Source organism: Chiloscyllium punctatum, chromosome 7, assembly GCF_047496795.1.
Source record: "Chiloscyllium punctatum isolate Juve2018m chromosome 7, sChiPun1.3, whole genome shotgun sequence".
Classification (NCBI taxonomy): Eukaryota; Metazoa; Chordata; class Chondrichthyes; order Orectolobiformes; family Hemiscylliidae; genus Chiloscyllium; species Chiloscyllium punctatum.
In genome coordinates, this window is record NC_092745.1 from 45,836,983 (window position 1) to 45,855,895 (window position 18,913).

At 46.0% G+C, this 18,913-nt stretch overlaps 1 protein-coding gene across 8 annotated transcripts in view; it reads left to right on the forward strand.

The window, feature by feature from the left end:
- The window catches only part of LOC140479622 (ADAMTS-like protein 2), a 135,572-nt gene that overhangs the window by 104,972 nt on the left and 11,687 nt on the right, over positions 1 to 18,913 (forward strand). For 6 of the 8 annotated variants that reach the window (XM_072573494.1, XM_072573493.1, XM_072573496.1 and 3 more), the window contains 6 exons: positions 673 to 768; positions 2,506 to 2,719; positions 5,896 to 6,051; positions 8,097 to 8,267; positions 10,219 to 10,395; positions 13,491 to 13,635. In XM_072573494.1, the coding sequence (XP_072429595.1) occupies positions 673 to 768; positions 2,506 to 2,719; positions 5,896 to 6,051; positions 8,097 to 8,267; positions 10,219 to 10,395; positions 13,491 to 13,635 (959 nt within the window). Of the gene's footprint in view, positions 1 to 641; positions 769 to 2,505; positions 2,720 to 5,895; positions 6,052 to 8,096; positions 8,268 to 10,218; positions 10,396 to 13,490; positions 13,636 to 18,913 lie in introns of all 8 variants that reach the window. The other 2 variants (XM_072573495.1, XM_072573491.1) reach the window with 1 other exon arrangement.

Here is an 18,913-nt window from a genome sequence, read left to right on the forward strand (position 1 = left end):
AACATAACAGCCTGGATTCATGTAAGTAGCTGCAGAAACACTGATCTACCTCCCAAAGTCTCAATCTCCTGTCACTGTTGCTCTTCCAGTCTTCCTTGCACCCACACCCTGAACCTTGACCCCATATAGCTGAGCCAGTAGAGATTCTGTGGACTTCGCTCTGGTTGCAGTCCCTAGACGAACCATCTGATCTGAATGCTGGTCGGTGAGTGGGATGTCCTCAGGATTCTCATGCACAACGTGCCTGTTCCTTTTTGCCTGTTGGTGTTCATCCATTCCCTCTCTCCCCACGTACTGCTAAACTGCAGGGTGATCAGGTGAGTGCACTCCACCTTCGCATTCAGCCTCTTGAATGGATGGCAGGGATTGTGAGTGCTGCTCAGATTCCAAAACTGGGACTCGAGCTGCTGCAGAAAATAGTTGCGCAGTGCTGACAGTGTGGCACTCCCTTGGTGCTGCGTTGGAGCACCAGCCTGAGTTTGCTGCTCAGATCTCCAGAATGGAGCTTGACACCCGTCTGGCCTGGAGGAGGCAAGTGCGTTGCTACTGGGCACTGACATCAGAAACAAGGTTCTTAGTATAACTGGTACAAGGCTGCTGAAACAATGTCTAGTGAACTGTAATCCTCTCCCTCCCTACAGGCATTACCACTTCTTATGCTATGTGTGTCAGGTACGATGGAGTGGAGGTGGATGAGTCTCACTGTGATGCAGTTACCAGGCCTGAGCCGACACATGAGTTTTGCACAGGAAGGGAATGCCCTCCCCGGTAAGTGAGCTCAGTGGCTTTTCAAATGTGGTGTAGATATTGTGTTTAAAGGCGGAGCCCCTGCCCCTCCTCTGCTAGGGCCGTTGGCTTGAAATCTGCACCTACTCACTTAAAGATATTAGAAATAAGATCAGGAATAAGTCACATTACCCATCAAGCCTGTTTTGCTATTCAATAAGATCATTGATGAATATCAATATTAACTCCACCTTCCTGATGTACAGTCCAGTAGTCCAGATTCCCTTGGGTGCTAAAAGTCCATGGATATCAGTCCAAAGCATCCATCCTTTAGGATTGAGATAATATTGGATAATATTTCCAAATATTTGTAAACTTAAGAGCAAAAAAGATCTTCGCCATCTCCATTCTAAACATCCAATCCTGAGACTGTAATTTTAGGTGTTTACGCTCCCGAGTTTAGGACATAGTTGCTCGGCATCTACTGTGTTGAGTCCTTGAAGTATTTTCCAAGTTTCAGTGATATCAGCTCTCATCCTTCTCAAGTTCAGAGTAAAGCAAAATACTGTGGATACTGGAAATGTTAAATAAGAACAGAAAATATTGAAGAAACCCAGTGGATACTATTACTGGATCTGTGGAGAGAGAGACACACACACACACAATGCTAACATTTCATAGTAATGACTTTTTGTTAGAATGCACAAAATTTGGACTCATTCTTTACAGTCTCTTCTCATGGACGTCCCTTACATCTCCGGATTTAGTCCAGTAAACGTTTTGCAAACTCTCTTAGACCAGGACATCTTGCTTAGGTAAGAAGACCAAAGCTGTGCACCAGTGCAACAGGATTTGATTTCCTCCTTATTTTGCTCCATACCTCTTTAAATAAAGGTAAACATAATATTTATCTTTCTAATTGCTTGCTGACCGAGATACTATCTTTCTGTGATCCATGTGTAAGAACACCCAAAAGCCTCTGAATACCAACATTTCATAGGACCTCACCTTTAAGACACTTGTTTTCATGCTTCCTACTAATGTGGATAATTTAGGAATGATGAGATCAAACCTATTGGTATTTCCCCAGGTAATGTTGAATCCCATGAGGAAGATTTAATGGAGTAGTGCCACCATAGTAATGTCACTGAACCAGTAGTCCAGAACCCTGGGCTGATGTTTGAATTTATTCGCCTTATTTTGAGGCTATTCCCTGAGTTCTAGTCTCACCCACTGGTGGAAACAACCTTCCTGCTTCTATCTTACCCATTCCTTCACAATTTTATATGTTTCTACAAGATCCCCCCCCCCCCCCATTCTCCTAAATTCCAATGAGTATGGCCCCAGTATAGTCAACTCTCTCAACCTAGTGAACCTCCTCTGTACCCCTTCCAGTGCCAGTACATTGTTTTTATCAAGTAAGGTCTTCTGACCTTTCCTGGTCTGGCCTCCATGTGACTCCAGACCCACAGCAATATGGTTAACTCTTAACTGTTTCCAGGGATAGGCAACGGGCTCTGGCTGAGTGAGTTACTCCCACCTCCCATGAGCGAATTATACAAACGCAACAAGCATTGAGGAATTTGAGAAGTGAACTTCAATGGTCAACTCGTCATTTGATGCAGCTGAACTTTAGGATCAGGTGGACACCATTCAGCCCTTCTAGTGTTCTGCCATTCCGTTAGTATTACAGCTGATCTGTGCCTTACCTCCAGCACGCACTCCTTTCCTAGTCTTGTAGTCACCCTGGACGTTTCTTTTTCCTTGAATGCCTTGCAGATGGGAGACCAGCAGATGGAGCGAATGTTCCCGGACCTGCGGGGAAGGCTATCAATTCAGGACGGTGCGGTGCTGGAAAATGATCGCTCCGGGTTTCGACAGCTCAGTTTACGATGAATTGTGCGAAGCAGCCGAGCTGACCAGACCAGTGGAGCGCAAACTCTGCAAAAACAAGGGGTGTGGGCCGCAGTGGGAGGTGTCAGAATGGTCGGAGGTAACGCAACTTTGTTTAAGCGCGGCTTTGTCCTGTTAAGCTGTCTGAATATTCACACTGTGTTGAAAGTTACTGCGAACATTTTACACTTCAAATATCTGCGACTCTCCGCTGCTTTGTAAAAGGAAGGAAATTGTAGCTGTATGGGAATATTAAATATTAATTCTTGAACAAAGGCACCAATGACAAAATTAACACTAATGACCCATCCATTATTTAACAACATGGCTCAGATTTAAATAGTTTGTCGGAACAGAGGGACCTGGAGGCTCAAGTGCATTAATGTTTGAAAATGGCAGGGCATACGTGAAAGAGTAGACTAAAGAATTTTGAGCTCCTTAAACAAAAATATTGAGTACAAAGGCAGAACTTGTGCTGCAATGTTCTAAAGTGAATAACTGGAGTAATTGTGTCCAGTTTTGCTTGCGACAATTTAGAAAGTGTCCAGCGAAGATTTACCGGAATGGTTCCGGGAATGAGGAAGCTTGGTCACAAATTGACTTTAGAGGAGCTGTTTTTGTTCTTCTCTGAGAAGAGTAGTTTGAGGGGACTATTAATTGGGATTTACAAAATGATCATGGGCTTACTTCAGGTAGACAAGGGAGACGATGGGTAGTTGGGTTAAGGACGGTCAGTTGGGTTGAGGAGGAATGGGCTGTCAGGTGGACGCACAGGTTGGTTCAGTGGGGTGGAATGATGGGTAGTCCAGGGTAGTGTGGGTGGATAGACAGCTTGTGGGGATGGCAGGAATGGGTAGTCCAGGGATGGGTGGTCGGGATTGGAGAAATAGATAATTGGCTCGGGCGTGGCTTGGATATTTGTGTTTGGGGTGGGGGCGCGGGGAGGGTATGGATATTTTGGGCTGTGTATTTGGAAGGGGTTGATAGTTGTGTCAGGAGTGGTTTGAATAGGTGAGTAGTCAGGGGCTGTGTGGTCAGGTCAGGGGAATGAGCATTTGGTGGTGTGGAGTGTAAATAGTTTCTGTGATCGAGTCGGGGAACAGGGGGGTTGAAGATGATGTGTTTTTATGCTGAACCTTTTGTGACAGACTACTTCATCCAGTTTTAGTGACCTATCCCCATTTGTGAAGGTTCTCTAATGCTGCCACAGGAACCACCAGGATAGCAGAGAGAAGTGCACAGTGAATCCTTCTCTCTGTGGATCAAGATTGTCACCCACAGTCCATCCCCTGGTTCCTGATATTGTTAACCAAGAGATTCTCCAACATGTCAATGCTCAAACAGCCCTGTGTGAGACGGCAAACAGTAGCACTGCATGAAAGACTAAAAGCAGAAGCACGAGAAGCAAGACAGTGGGTGGAAATGTTGTTTTTGATTAGGATTATATCGTACTGCTGATCTGTATTTTCTTAAAGGTGAGGAAAGGGATTTAGGTGTTTGAATCGTCGCCCACTGACAACTTGTGGACTGGGATAAAGAGCAACTGGAATGTGTAAAGACAGCACCTTTTTATTGTGCGCTACAATGGGAAACGGTCTGTTTTAAAACCAAAGACTGTGGAAGGAGTGACTGCACTTATACAAATAAGTTACTAGAATACATTGGGAGTTACGTTTACACGGCTGGTTTTTTTTCCCAAGCAGTGGAGGAGGAAAGGTGTTATGACTCAGCATCAGGGGGTTGTCTCAGAGTGAGAATCGTCCAGTGACAGGTAGCTGATTGGTTTGTGCAAACATGACCAGTTGTTGATGCCACGAGTCATCACCATGACGACAGCTCTCTGATTGGCCCCTGGGAAGGTTAACAATGTGATTTATCCTGATTTGTGGCAGAGAAACCTCTGGGCTGCTGAAGGAGCGTGTGCCGTGTCTCTATCTCTGCAGCAAAGTAACTAAAGCCGAAAGAAAGATGGTTGCTTTCTCCCACCATTGCTTTAAGCTGTTGTCTTCAACCAGTAAATTAATGACTTTACAATAGTAGTACACTGTACACCCATCGCTCTGTGCCTCCTGAGAAGGGGCTAGGAGAACAGAAGGTCCTGAGAAGAGAAAGGAACATTTCATCAAATCCTAGGGACTGGTGCCATTGAACTGTTTCCCCAGCTTTGTTGCCTCCACTAGTTTGTTTTTTTGTTCACTTACGTCTATCTGTATTGGTGTGCAAGTGTTTTAAAAGAGAATTGAGTTCCAACTAGTAGAATTAAAAGCTGTAATCAACAGTCTCATTTTGCCTATGGTTAGTGTTTATTTATTTACAAAACATGCCATGTACATACTCAAGTAAAAGTCAATCTCATGTGAAAGTTGACTCGCTATTTTTGGCCAAAAAAATCTGGAATTTTCCATATGCCTCATGTAAAAGTCAACCCTAGTTCTTTATAGGTAGTAGATCAACATTTGTGAGTCAAGCGATTATCCTGAAGATAAATGTTTTTTATGATGAGGAAATTGATTCTGTTTCATGCTGTTATGTGTCTTGATGTACAGTTCGCACCAACATTAGGTTACAGATTATTAAGTTAATTATCAAACGAGTATGATAATTAGTATAATTAGTGTGATCCAAAGTTTATCACACCATTATTTCCTAAATAAGATGGTCCTATATGCATTTACTTCACAATAATTGCCATGCAGCTGTTGACGATTTCTCATGGCTACAATGATCAATGAGACTGTATGAGAGTCAAACGTCTGATAAAAGCTTAAAAACCAAAACAACTGTAGACCAGAGAAAGCAGAGGGAAATGGAAAAATTTGGCACAAAGATTTAAGGACACATCAGGTCAGAGTCAGGTGACAACCTCCTTTTGCATGCAGCTCAGCTGAGCTCAGTTCCCCAGCAGCACTTGTGAAATTACTGGAATTTGTTATGCAGGATTTCAGCCTCTTAAAAATAGTATCAGTGTAATAGTCAACCCCATAAATTTAACCTTAAAAAAATCTAAAAAAATTCAACTTTTACACGAGTATATGTAGGTTCTTTTATAAGTACAGGAACCTGATCAGTATTTTTCTTTTGTTAACCCGAGTCCACCAGGCAGGTAAATTGAGGATTTAGGATTTATTGCTTCTGTTTTTGTGTTCCAAATGGAATACTGAGTTGAAGTATAATTATCTTTATTTAGGACTCAGTCCTGAAACAGTTTTGCTCTGATAGTTATTGGAAATGATCTTGGATAATGGCCCACCGTAGTAATGGTCTTTCTCCCTTCAGTGTTCTGCGCGGTGTGGCACCAGGGGGAGCATGAGACGTGAAGTTCGATGCTCTGTTGATCCTCGCTTGTGTGATGAGTACACCAAACCAACCAACAAGAAGGAGTGCATGGGGCCACCTTGTGATCGTCGTTGGACTGCATCAGACTGGGGACCAGTAAGGGCTGCCAACATGCTTCTGACCTAATGTATCCGAATGAACCTGGCAGATCACCATCTGTCCGAATCGACAGTCCACAATATGGAAGATACTTACAAACTAGTTACCTTTACTGACAGGATCACACAGACACTGCAATTCCACACTGACAATAATGAATGGACATATTTTACTGAAAAAGACATTACCCCCATGTAGACATTAACACACGCACAGGCACACACATATTGACCTTAAACATAAACACACTGATCCCATGCTGACAGTAACACACACACACACACACACACACACATCGTACTGACATTAATACAAGGATACACTGACCCCACACTAACATTAACACATGGACACACCAACCCCACATTGACATTAATACACAGACACCCTCTCCCTGCACTGATACTAACACACGCAAAGATACACCTCACACTGACATTAATACAAGTACACACTCATTCTACGATGACATTAACACTTGGGGACACTGTAATCCCACGTTGATGTAAATATGGTGATAGTGTTATTTTTGACTAGGATTTGGCAGAGGTCCCTGAGGCCAGTTGGATCATGGGACCTACTGGTAGTTATCTATGCTTTGTGGATAATTATTTCTGAATCTTGACTGCAATTATTTGCCGTCATAGTAATCAGTGGCATTAGATTTGATGGGGTGTAGGTAGAAATACAAATCTGACCAGTAAAGCTTGTCCTCACGTTTTATCTACATTGATCCAACATTATATTTTGGAAAGGGGACAACTGCTGATGTTGATTTCTGTTAGATCCTAACCATGATTTTTCTCTGATACTCTGTGTTTGTCGTGTCTTCCTCTTGACTGATGTTTCATAATTGTTGAGAAAAGAGCTCCATGGTCAATATCACCGAATTCCTATCTGCAGGACGTAATCCGTCCAGTTGTCACACTGGTCATTGTATCTTTGGGAATTAGCCTGTTATAAACAATCAGCTTCAACCCCCTCCGTCCCCCACTACCTCCCATCCCGCTGTGGGGCCCACTGTCTTGTGTCCTCCAATACGCTGGTTTCACAATGGATTGTGTGGCTGCCTACCCCTCACGAGTCAATGTCTTTGCAAGAGGAAAGGAGCTTACTGCAAATAATGGAAGTTGTGTATGCAGGCTTGGAGGATTCACATCTTTTGCTTATACGCACGAGAACCAAATCGACTGTTTGCGTTCTTCATTGCCAACTCTGTCCCCTCCCTGGCACCATCTTGTTACCTATCGCAAAAACACTACTCACTTTATGTCGAACACCACCTGCCTCTTACTCCGACCTCAGAGCTGCTGAAATCCTCCCTCCTACTTTGTGCTGTTGTCACCTTCAGGCACAGAGACTCCAGTTCTCTCCCAGCTAATCTCACGGGCTCCACTCATCATCGACGTCAGGTCCTCAAAAAGTCCTGTGGTCCATATCCTTTCCCAGAACAACCCCTTCCTGCTCTACATTGAATTCTCGTACCATCAATGCATCAAGTTCTCATCTCTAAGTACTTTAATGGCCTTTCCCCCCTCTTTCTTTGCAATTTCCTCCAGTTGCAGAGTTCCTTCCTGTCTCTCTGGCTCCAGCCTGTTGTCCCTTTCCCCAGCTCTATACCCGCTACCATTAGCGGCCATGTTTTACTTCCATTAACAGGCTCTTCACCCTCCATTTTCTGCTTCAAACTCATAACCTTCTGGTCATCTCTCCTAAATCCTCCCTTTCTTTAGTTCAGAGCCCATTACTTGTACACGAATGAAGTTTATTCAATATTCATTCTTGGTATGTTTATGTCACTGCCCCAGACCAGAGTTAATTGCTGATCAGTGGTCACTCTCGAGTTTGGACGATGTAGTGAACTATTTCCAAGTTGAGAGACTAACACTAGAGGATCCTATGTTTCTCTTGCTCCTTCTCCAAGAGATGGGGTTTTGAGTTTGGGAATGGTGTTCAACAAGCCCTGGTGCGTTGTTGCTATTGACGGTGAAATATTTGCTTGGCTTGGTTTCTAACCCCCATCTTTCCTTTTCTCAATGCAGTGCTCAGGAGCCTGTGGAGAGGGCCGCATGACACGTTACGTGGTTTGCAGGAACAACGAAGGCAAGGTCCTGCCGGATTTGCAGTGTGACCTGACGACAAAGCCCCTGGCGGTGCACCCCTGTGGAGATAGAGACTGTCCCCCTCACTGGGTGTCACAGGAGTGGGAGCAGGTATGTGAGGGACTAGTACACATGCTGTGGGAATACTGGGGAGAAAGTACTCAATTGGAGCAAACTACCTATCTCCACAAAACCTCAAGGCTGCTCGCGAAAGAGAGATGAACAGTAGAGAGAGCACTTGAAGATTTCTCATCATTAAATAAATGCTTCACACTGAGTACTTTGTGCTAAGAGGGAGAAAATTCAACGCCCGCTATGTCAATTTCCCTCACTTCCCCCACGTTTTCAGACTCTCTCCCTCGCTCTAGGACTCCTGGACCCTGTGCCCCGCTCGCTGTGGGACTCCTGGATCGTGTCCCCAGCTCGCTCCCAGACTCTGTCCCCAACTCGGTCCCAGACTCCCAGACTCTGTCCCCAGCTCGGTCCCAGACTCCCAGATCCTGTCCCCAGCTCGGTCCCAGACTCCCAGATCCTGTCCCCAGCTCACTCCCAGACTCCAAGACTCTGTCCCCGCTCGCTGTGGGACTCCTGGACCCTGTCCCCGCTCACTGTGGGACTCCCGGACGCTGTCCCCTCTTACTCTCAGACTCCCGGATCCTGTCCCCACTCGCTGTGGGACTCCCAGATCCTGTCCCCCTCTCACTCTCAGACTCCCGGATCCTGTCCCCCGCTCGATCCCAGACTCCTGGACCCTGTCCTCGCTCGCTGTGGGACTCCCGGGCCCTGTCTCCCGCTCCCTCTTGGACTCCCGGAATCTGTCCCCTCATCGCTCTCAGACTCCCGGACCCTGTCCCCCGCTCGCTCTCGCTCTCCCTCTCCCTCTCTCGGACGCCTGGACCATCAGTCGGGGTCTCTGTACCATTCCCGGGATTGAGTATAATCCAGCCTCCTGCAGCAGGGACCATGGTGGCTGGGCTCACTCTGTGTGAGGATCCAAGCTCAGTGCCCCTTTGAGGGGCCTGGCATCAAAACGTGGGGCAAGAAATTGAGCACCACCCTGCTGCCCTTTGTGTTGATCCTTCTCTGCTCCCCATTGTAATGGCCTCTCTCCACAACCCTCACCCCACTCTCATTCACCAGTGTCAGGGGATACCTGCCAAAGTGCTTGGAGTGTTAACAATAGCAGGCACCACATGGGGACACATTCAGTGATGGAGAGCTGCCAGTTTCTGGTTAACTGGCAACTGTCTGCCTTCTGGATCTCTGTCCTGCTGGGTCTAAAATCCCAGGAAGGTCCCTCACTAGCTTCAAGGGGGAGAGCGGCATTGGGGTCTGCAATGGTTCTCCAGTGGTGGAGAGATCCCGTCACCGGCACTAATTCCAGTGCCATCTCAGTTGTGGCCCTCTCTCGCACTATGTGACTGGGAGCTGATGAGCGAGTTGGGAAGGGAGCAAGAGACTAGGAGAGGGTGAGACGCTGTGCATGAGTGAGGGGATGGGAGGGGGTGAAGGGCTGCCAGAGGAGAAAATGAGGTCCTTCAACTTCCAAAGTTTCGAACTGGACTGGGATCCTTGTTGAGCTTTCTCAGGATTCCCATCCTCTGACAGAGAGGCAGGCCTGGAGCCCGGGGAAGACAGAGGAGCGATTGGTGATCGGAAACAGATTTGCGTAGCGACCCAAAGGTTTCGCAAAGCAGTCCAGCCTCGTTTTGTATGATAATTGACTTCCCAGGGAAAAGTCACTCGGGTTATCTCAAGTCAGACCTTGTGTTACATTCATACCTCGCTGTAATATTTGCCAACTTCCTAACATTCTGTTGCACTTGGGAGCTTTGGCCTGCATCTGTCACCGTTGTGTTAATGTGGGCACCAGTAACTAGACAGGGAGTTGAGATTTTGTGGGTAGGAGAGTTTTAGTAGGAGGGTTGTGGGGGACCAGAGGGTGAATTAGTCAGTCTACTGTCTGGCTGATAGCTCTTGAGCTCCCTCTGGTGTAGGGTGTGGGCATGGACTGACTACTCGACTGTGTAATAACTGGTTGCCATGGTCCTACTAAATTTAGTGCAATGCCACATGTGGCCGGGGCAGGAAGACCCGGAGGATTCTATGTGCTGGCCTGGAAAATGGAGCTTATAAGGAGTATGAGGAGAGCCGGTGTGGTCACTCCAAGAAGCCCGACGAGGAGGCGGCCTGTTTCGAGAGGCCCTGCTCAAAGTGGTTTAAAACGTCTTGGTCCCAGGTAAGCAAACTCACCGGGTCAGCACTTCTGTCTTACTGATTCGCTAAAGGGGGCTGTGAGCTTGCCCTGTGTGTACTGCAGCAAATAACCGTTTGCTTCTTTAATTCCATACCAAATTCATTGCCACAGAAGGTTGTAGAGGGCAGGTCACTGAGTGTATTTAAGACAGAGATAAGTAGGTTCTTAAGTATCAAGTGTTACGGGGAGAAAGTGGGAGAATGGGGTTGAGAAACCTATCAGCCATGATTGAATGGTGGAGCAGACTTGATGGGCTGAGTGGCCTAATATCTGCTCCCATGTCTTATGGTCCTTTCCCATGCACGTTCCCTGTGTTTGGCCTCTCGACAGTTTTTTTTTCCGTGCTCCATTGGAACTGGGTGAGTTGTATCGGCAGGTCAGCTCACGATGAACCACTGCCCATGATGACCTTTGTTTCCACCGTTCTCTTTCAATGTCGGAAACTGCAACACCTGTTCGGTCAAGTACAGTTGAGGAAAGCCGCCACCTGGTTTCACTCAGAGAGCCTCTGCTGGTTGACAAGTCAGTTTATTACCTTTAAAAACAACCACGTACAGATTACATTGCCAAGGTAGACATTGCCACAGAAACTCTGAGGAGGATTGATGTTAAGTCTCTCTCCTTCCAGCTGTTCTGTTCTGTTCTGTTCTGTTTAGGGTGGCCCACCAGAGTGCTCCAGGAAGCAGGATCCCAGTTTCACTGTATACCTTTGCTGTATTAACAAGAACTTCCTGAGCAGCCCCACTGATCGCCTACTACTTTTCAGAGAGATTAACCCAGAGCAGTTATTGCCACTGTCTCAACCTCCTGCCAATCCTGCAAACAGTTTCATTGCTTGTGAGAGGAAAGGGGGTTAGCCCATACTATTTTCAGAATCATATAACATAGTGCACAAGAGTAGGCCATTCAGCCCCTCAAGCCTGTTCTGCCATCCAGTAAAATCATGGTTGATCTGACTGTAACCTCTACTCCCCCCCCCTTCCTACTTACCCTTGATAACCTTTCAACCCCTTACTTAATAAAAGGCTATTTACTTCTGCCTTAAAGTACTCATAGACCTATTCCACCACCTTTTCAGGAAGAGAGCCCAAAAGAGGCGGCACGGTGACACAGTGGTTAGCACTGTTGCCTCACAGCACCAGAGACCCGGGTTCAATTCCCGCCTCAGGCAACTGTCTGCGTGGGTTTCCTCCGGGTGCTCCGGTTTCCTCCCAAATCCAAAAATGTGCAGGTTAGGTGAATTGGCCATGCTAAATTGCCCGTAGTGTTAGGTGAAGGGGTAAATGTAGGGGAATGGGTCTGGGTGGGTTGCGCTTCGACGGGTCGGTGTGGACTTGTTGGGCCGAAGGGCCTGCTTCCACACTGTAAGTAATCTAATCATAACTCATGACCCTCTGAAAGTAAAGAAAATGGCCTCCCTTCTCTCCTTAATGGGAAAGAATTGATACTTAAACAGTAGCCCCTAGTTCTAGACTCTCCCATTACAGGAAGTGTCCTCTCCACTCCAACCTGTTAAAGCCTCTCTGGGTCCCCTATGTTTCAATCAAGTCACCTTTTTTTTAAGACGAACGAATACAAACCTAGATTGTCGAACCATTTCACATATGACAAAGCACCTAATTCCAGATATTAATCTGCTAAACCTGCTCTGTTCTGCTTCTAAAGTATTTACATCCTTCCTTAAACATGATAAACTATCGCATGTAAAGATGTACTTTTGTTTTTGTATTCTTCATTGTGGACTGAAGTGGGGAAAGGATTGTTCTTGAAACCAAGGTTTATTGCACTTTTTCAAAAGCAAGTTATTTGACACTCATTGTAAGTGCTGTTTACACTGCTGCTTGTTCCAGGAGTTTGTCCAATCCCATTGCAGATGAGCCTGAGCTAGGGTTTGTGCATGAATAGAAATTCAGCTGGCAGCAAGTGGCTGATTGGTCTGGGGAATGATGACCTGTTATCAAAGCCCTTCTGCCCACCGGCAACAATGTGGTTGGCTCCCAGGTAGCTGAAGAACTTATGGGTGTGAATGTTTGGGTGAGAAGCCATTGGACTTACAGGAAGGAAATAGCTGTGTTTCTGCTCTGCAGCAAAAACGCCAAACCCTGAAGAAAGCCACTTTACCACCCACCCTCCACCATCAGTCGCTGCAATCTGCAGCTCTTAACCAATAAGTCGGTGACTTTACAATTGTGAATCAGTCCCTCTGTGCCTCAATAAGAATCAATGATTACAGGGAAAGAGCAGTAAAGTGACATGAGGGATGCAATCCACATCAATTTTGTCAAGCTGGTCGTGTTGTATCGTGAGATTCATTTAGATCGTGATGCTGTAACTGATCACATGACATTGGTAAGAGAGAAGACACCGGTCTAGAATGAGCACATGAAGAGAGGGGTCTTAGACACTGCACCGGAGAGCTGTATTTGAGAATCTGCTATGGGCAGATGTCAATAAAATAGTGTTACAGTAGTTAAGAAGTTGAAGAACATTACTTAAAGATACTGGGTCGGGTCAATGGATGTGCAACCCAGTCATTATCTGAGATACTGCAGACTGGCATCTCAATATGCAAGTTGTGGTGTTGCTTTAGAGCACCTGAGTCTGTCCATCAGAAATTAGTGGGTCATAACGAAGGAACTTGAATGATGAACACAGCTTAGTCTGTACTTGTCTGAGAGAATATAGACTGGTGTGGCCAAGACATGGCTTAATCCCATGTTCATTGTATTCTTTATCTGACCTGTAACTACCAGTTAGGTTGATGGAGAACAGTAACTTTACATCTAACCTATTCTGTACGTGATGTAGGAAGATCTAATTGGGTTGTCAGGGGAGAGCCATGTTCCGCATTGGACAAGCACAAGAACAGATGTACTTGATGGACCTGGATGGAATGAAGTTGGAATGCTTGTTGAGGCACTGAGAATACGGTCTGTTCCCAGGCCACTCGAATCCTCTTTGACAACCCAAACAGTTTCTCCTCATTACAGATCTTTGACACTTGGCCACATACTTGCATTCAGCAATGTGTGTTTGGTGCTGTCCCAATGACCAACTGCTGTCTTTATCCGGCACAGTGCAGTAAAACCTGTGGCAGTGGTGTCCGAGTTCGTGAAGTGAAATGTTACCAGGGAGATGAAGTTGGACAAGGCTGCGATCCATCCACAAAGCCAGAGGCAAAAGAGACATGTGAGGTTCAACTGTGTCCCACGGACGCGCCAGGTGAGGTTAGCCAAAATATACCCACCTCGAAACAATTACACCCCAATCCATTACCCCCTCAACTATTAGATCCTGAAAACAACAGCTGCATCAATTAAATCCCCAATCCAATTACCCCCCCACCATTAAATCCCCAATCCAATTACCCCCCCACCATTAAATCCCCAATCCAATTACCCCCCCACCATTAAATCCCCAATTCAATAACCCACCCCTCCATTAAATCCCCAATTCAATAACCCCCCCACCATTAAATCCCCAATCCAATTACCCCCCCACCATTAAATCCCCAATCTAATTACCCCCCACAATTAAATCCCCAATCCAATTACCCCCCCACCATTAAATCCCAATCCAATTACCCTCCACCATTAAATCCCCAATCCAATTACCCCCCCACCATTAAATCCCCAATCCAATTACCCCCCCACCATTAAATCCCCAATCTAATTATCCCCCACCATTAAATCCCCAATCCAATTACCCCCCCACCATTAAATCCCCAATCCAATTACCCCCCCACCATTAAATCCCAATCCAATAACCCTTCTACCATTAAATCCCCAATCTAATTGTCCCCCACCATTAAATCCCCAATCCAATTACCCCCCTCCATTAAATCCCCAATCCAATTACCACCCCACCATTAAATCCCCAATTCAATAACCCACCCCTCCATTAAATCCCCAATTCAATAACCCCCCACCATTAAATCCCCAATCCAATTACCCCCCCACCATTAAATCCCCAATCCAATTACCCCCCACCATTAAATCCCCAATCTAATTATCCCCCACCATTAAATCCCCAATCCAATTACCCCCCCACCATTAAATCCCCAATCCAATTACCCCCCCACCATTAAATCCCAATCCAATTACCCCCCCACCATTAAATCCCCAATTCAATAACCCACCCCTCCATTAAATCCCCAATTCAATAACCCCCCACCATTAAATCCCCAATCCAATTACCCCCCACCATTAAATCCCCAATCCAATTACCCCCCTCCATTAAATCCCCAATCCAATTACCCCCCCCACCATTAAATCCCCAATTCAATAACCCACCCCTCCATTAAATCCCCAATCCAATAACCCCCCACCATTAAATCCCCAATCCAATTACCCCCCCACCATTAAATCCCCAATCCAATTATCCCCCACCATTAAATCCCCAATCCAATTTCCCCCACACCATTAAATCCCCAATCCAATTATCCCCCCACCATTAAATCCCCAATCCAATTACCCCCACACCATTAAATCCCCAGTCCAATTACCCCCCACCATTAAATCCCCAATCCAATTTCCCCCTCACCATTAAATCCCCAATCCAATTTCCCCCTCTCCATTAAATCCCCAATTCAATAACCCCCCCACCATTAAATCCCCAATCCAATTACCCCCACCATTAAATCTCCAATTCAATAACCCCCCACCATTAAATCCCCAATCCAATTACCCCCCCACCATTAAATCCCCAATCCAATTATCCCCCACCATTAAATCCCCAATCCAATTTCCCCCACACCATTAAATCCCCAATCCAATTATCCCCCCACCATTAAATCCCCAATCCAATTACCCCCACACCATTAAATCCCCAGTCCAATTACCCCCCACCATTAAATCCCCAATCCAATTTCCCCCTCACCATTAAATCCCCAATCCAATTTCCCCCTCTCCATTAAATCCCCAATTCAATAACCCCCCCACCATTAAATCCCCAATCCAATTACCCCCACCATTAAATCTCCAATTCAATAACCCCCCACCATTAAATCCCCAATCCAATTACCCCCCCACCATTAAATCCCCAATCTAATTATCCCCCACCATTAAATCCCCAATCCAATTACCACCCCACCATTAAATCCCCAATCCAATTACCCCCCCACCATTAAATCCCCAATCTAATTATCCCCCACCATTAAATCCCCAATCCAATTACCCCCCCACCATTAAATCCCCAATCCAATTATCCCCCACCATTAAATCCCCAATCCAATTACCCCCCACCATTAAATCTCCAATTCAATAACCCCCCACCATTAAATCCCCAATCCAATTACCCCCCCACCATTAAATCCCCAATCTAATTATCCCCCACCATTAAATCCCCAATCCAATTACCCCCCCACCATTAAATCCCCAATCCAATTATCCCCCACCATTAAATCCCCAATCCAATTACCCCCCCACCATTAAATCCCCAATCTAATTATCCCCCACCATTAAATCCCCAATCCAATTACCCCCCCACCATTAAATCCCCAATCCAATTATCCCCCACCATTAAATCCCCAATCCAATTACCCCCCCACCATTAAATCCCCAATCCAATTACCCCCCCACCATTAAATCCCCAATCCAATTATCCCCCACCATTAAATCCCCAATCCAATTACCCCCCCACCATTAAATCCCCAATCCAATTACCCCCCCACCATTAAATCCCCAATTCAATAACCCCCCACCATTAAATCTCCAATTCAATAACCCACCCCTCCATTAAATCCCCAATCCAATTACCCCCCCAACATTAAATCTCCAATCCAATTTCCCCCACACCATTAAATCCCCAATTCAATAACCCCCCACCATTAAATCCCCAATCCAATTTCCCCCACACCATTAAATCCCCAATCCAATTTCCCCCACACCATTAAATCCCCAATTCAATAACCCACCCCTCCATTAAATCCCCAATTCAATAACCCCCCACCATTAAATCCCCAATCCAATTTCCCCCTCACCATTAAATCCCCAATCCAATTTCCCCACACCATTAAATCCCCAATTCAATTACCCCCCACCATTAAATCCCCAGTCCAATTACCCCCCCACCATTAAATCCCCAATCCAATTACCCCCCCACCATTAAATCCACAATCCAATTTCCCCCACACCATTAAATCCACAATTCAATAACCCACCCCTCCATTAAATCCCCAATTCAACAACCCCCCACCATTAAATCCCCAATCCAATTACCCCCCCACCATTAAATCCCCAATCCAATTTCCCCCTCACCATTAAATCCCCAATCCAATTACCCCCCCACCATTAAATCCCCAATTCAATAACCCACCCCTCCATTAAATCCCCAATCCAATTATCCCCCACCATTAAATCCCCAATCCAATTACCCCCCACCATTAAATCCCCAATCTAATTACCCCCCCCACCATTAAATCCCCAATCCAATTTCCCCCACACCATTAAATCCCCAATCCAATTACCCCCCCACCATTAAATCCCCAATCCAATTACCCCCCCACCATTAAATCCCCAATCCAATTACCCCCCCACCATTAAATCCCCATCCAATTACCCCCCCACCATTAAATCCCCAATCCAATTTCCCCCTCACCATTAAATCCCCAATCCAATTACCCCCCTCCATTAAATCCCCAATCCAATTACCCCCCCACCATTAAATCCCCAATCTAATTACCCCCCCACCATTAAATCCCCAATCCAATTACCCCCCCTCCATTAAATCCCCAATCCAATTTCCCCCTCACCATTAAATCCCCAATTCAATAACCCCCCACCATTAAATCCCCAATCCAATTACCCCCCCTCCATTAAATCCCCAATCCAATTTCCCCCTCACCATTAAATCTCCAATCCAATTTCCCCCACACCATTAAATCCCCAATTCAATAACCCCCCACCATTAAATCCCCAATCTAATTATCCCCCACCATTAAATCCCCAATCCAATTACCCCCCCACCATTAAATCCCCAATTCAATAACCCACCCCTCCATTAAATCCCCAATCCAATTTCCCCCACACCATTAAATCCCCAATCCAATTGCCCCCACACCATTAAATCCCCAATCCAATTACCCCCCCACCATTAAATCCCCAATCCAATTATCCCCCACCATTAAATCCCCAATCCAATTTCCCCCCACCATTAAATCCCCAATCCAATTTCCCCCTCACCATTAAATCCCCAATTCAATAACCCACCCCTCCATTAAATCCCCAATCCAATTACCCCCCCACCATTAAATCCCCAATCCAATTACCCCCCACCATTAAATCCCCAATCTAATTACCCCCCCACCATTAAATCCCCAATCCAATTTCCCCCACACCATTAAATCCCCAATCCAATTGCCCCCACACCATTAAATCCCCAATCCAATTACCCCCCACCATTAAATCCCCAATCCAATTACCCCCCACCATTAAATCCCCAATCTAATTACCCCCCCACCATTAAATCCCCAATCCAATTACCCCCCCACCATTAAATCCCCAATCCAATTTCCCCCCCACCATTAAATCCCCAATTCAATAACCCACCCCTCCATTAAATCCCCAATCCAATTTCCCCCCCACCATTAAATCCCCAATTCAATAACCCACCCCTCCATTAAATCCCCAATCCAATTACCCCCCCACCATTAAATCCCCAATCCAATTTCCCCCCCACCATTAAATCCCCAATTCAATAACCCACCCCTCCATTAAATCCCCAATCCAATTTCCCCCCCACCATTAAATCCCCAATCCAATTACCCCCCCTCCATTAAATCCCCAATCCAATTTCCCCCTCACCATTAAATCCCCAATTCAATAACCCCCCACCATTAAATCCCCAATCCAATTACCCCCCCTCCATTAAATCCCCAATCCAATTTCCCCCTCACCATTAAATCTCCAATCCAATTTCCCCCACACCATTAAATCCCCAATTCAATAACCCCCCACCATTAAATCCCCAATCTAATTATCCCCCACCATTAAATCCCCAATCCAATTACCCCCCACCATTAAATCCCCAATTCAATAACCCACCCCTCCATTAAATCCCCAATCCAATTTCCCCCACACCATTAAATCCCCAATCCAATTGCCCCCACACCATTAAATCCCCAATCCAATTACCCCCCCACCATTAAATCCCCAATCCAATTATCCCCCACCATTAAATCCCCAATCCAATTACCCCCCCACCATTAAATCCCCAATCCAATTTCCCCCCACCATTAAATCCCCAATCCAATTTCCCCCTCACCATTAAATCCCCAATTCAATAACCCACCCCTCCATTAAATCCCCAATCCAATTACCCCCCCACCATTAAATCCCCAATCCAATTACCCCCCACCATTAAAGCCCCAATCCAATTTCCCCCACCATTAAATCCCCAATCTAATTACCCCCCCACCATTAAATCCCCAATCCAATTTCCCCCACACCATTAAATCCCCAATCCAATTGCCCCCACACCATTAAATCCCCAATCCAATTAC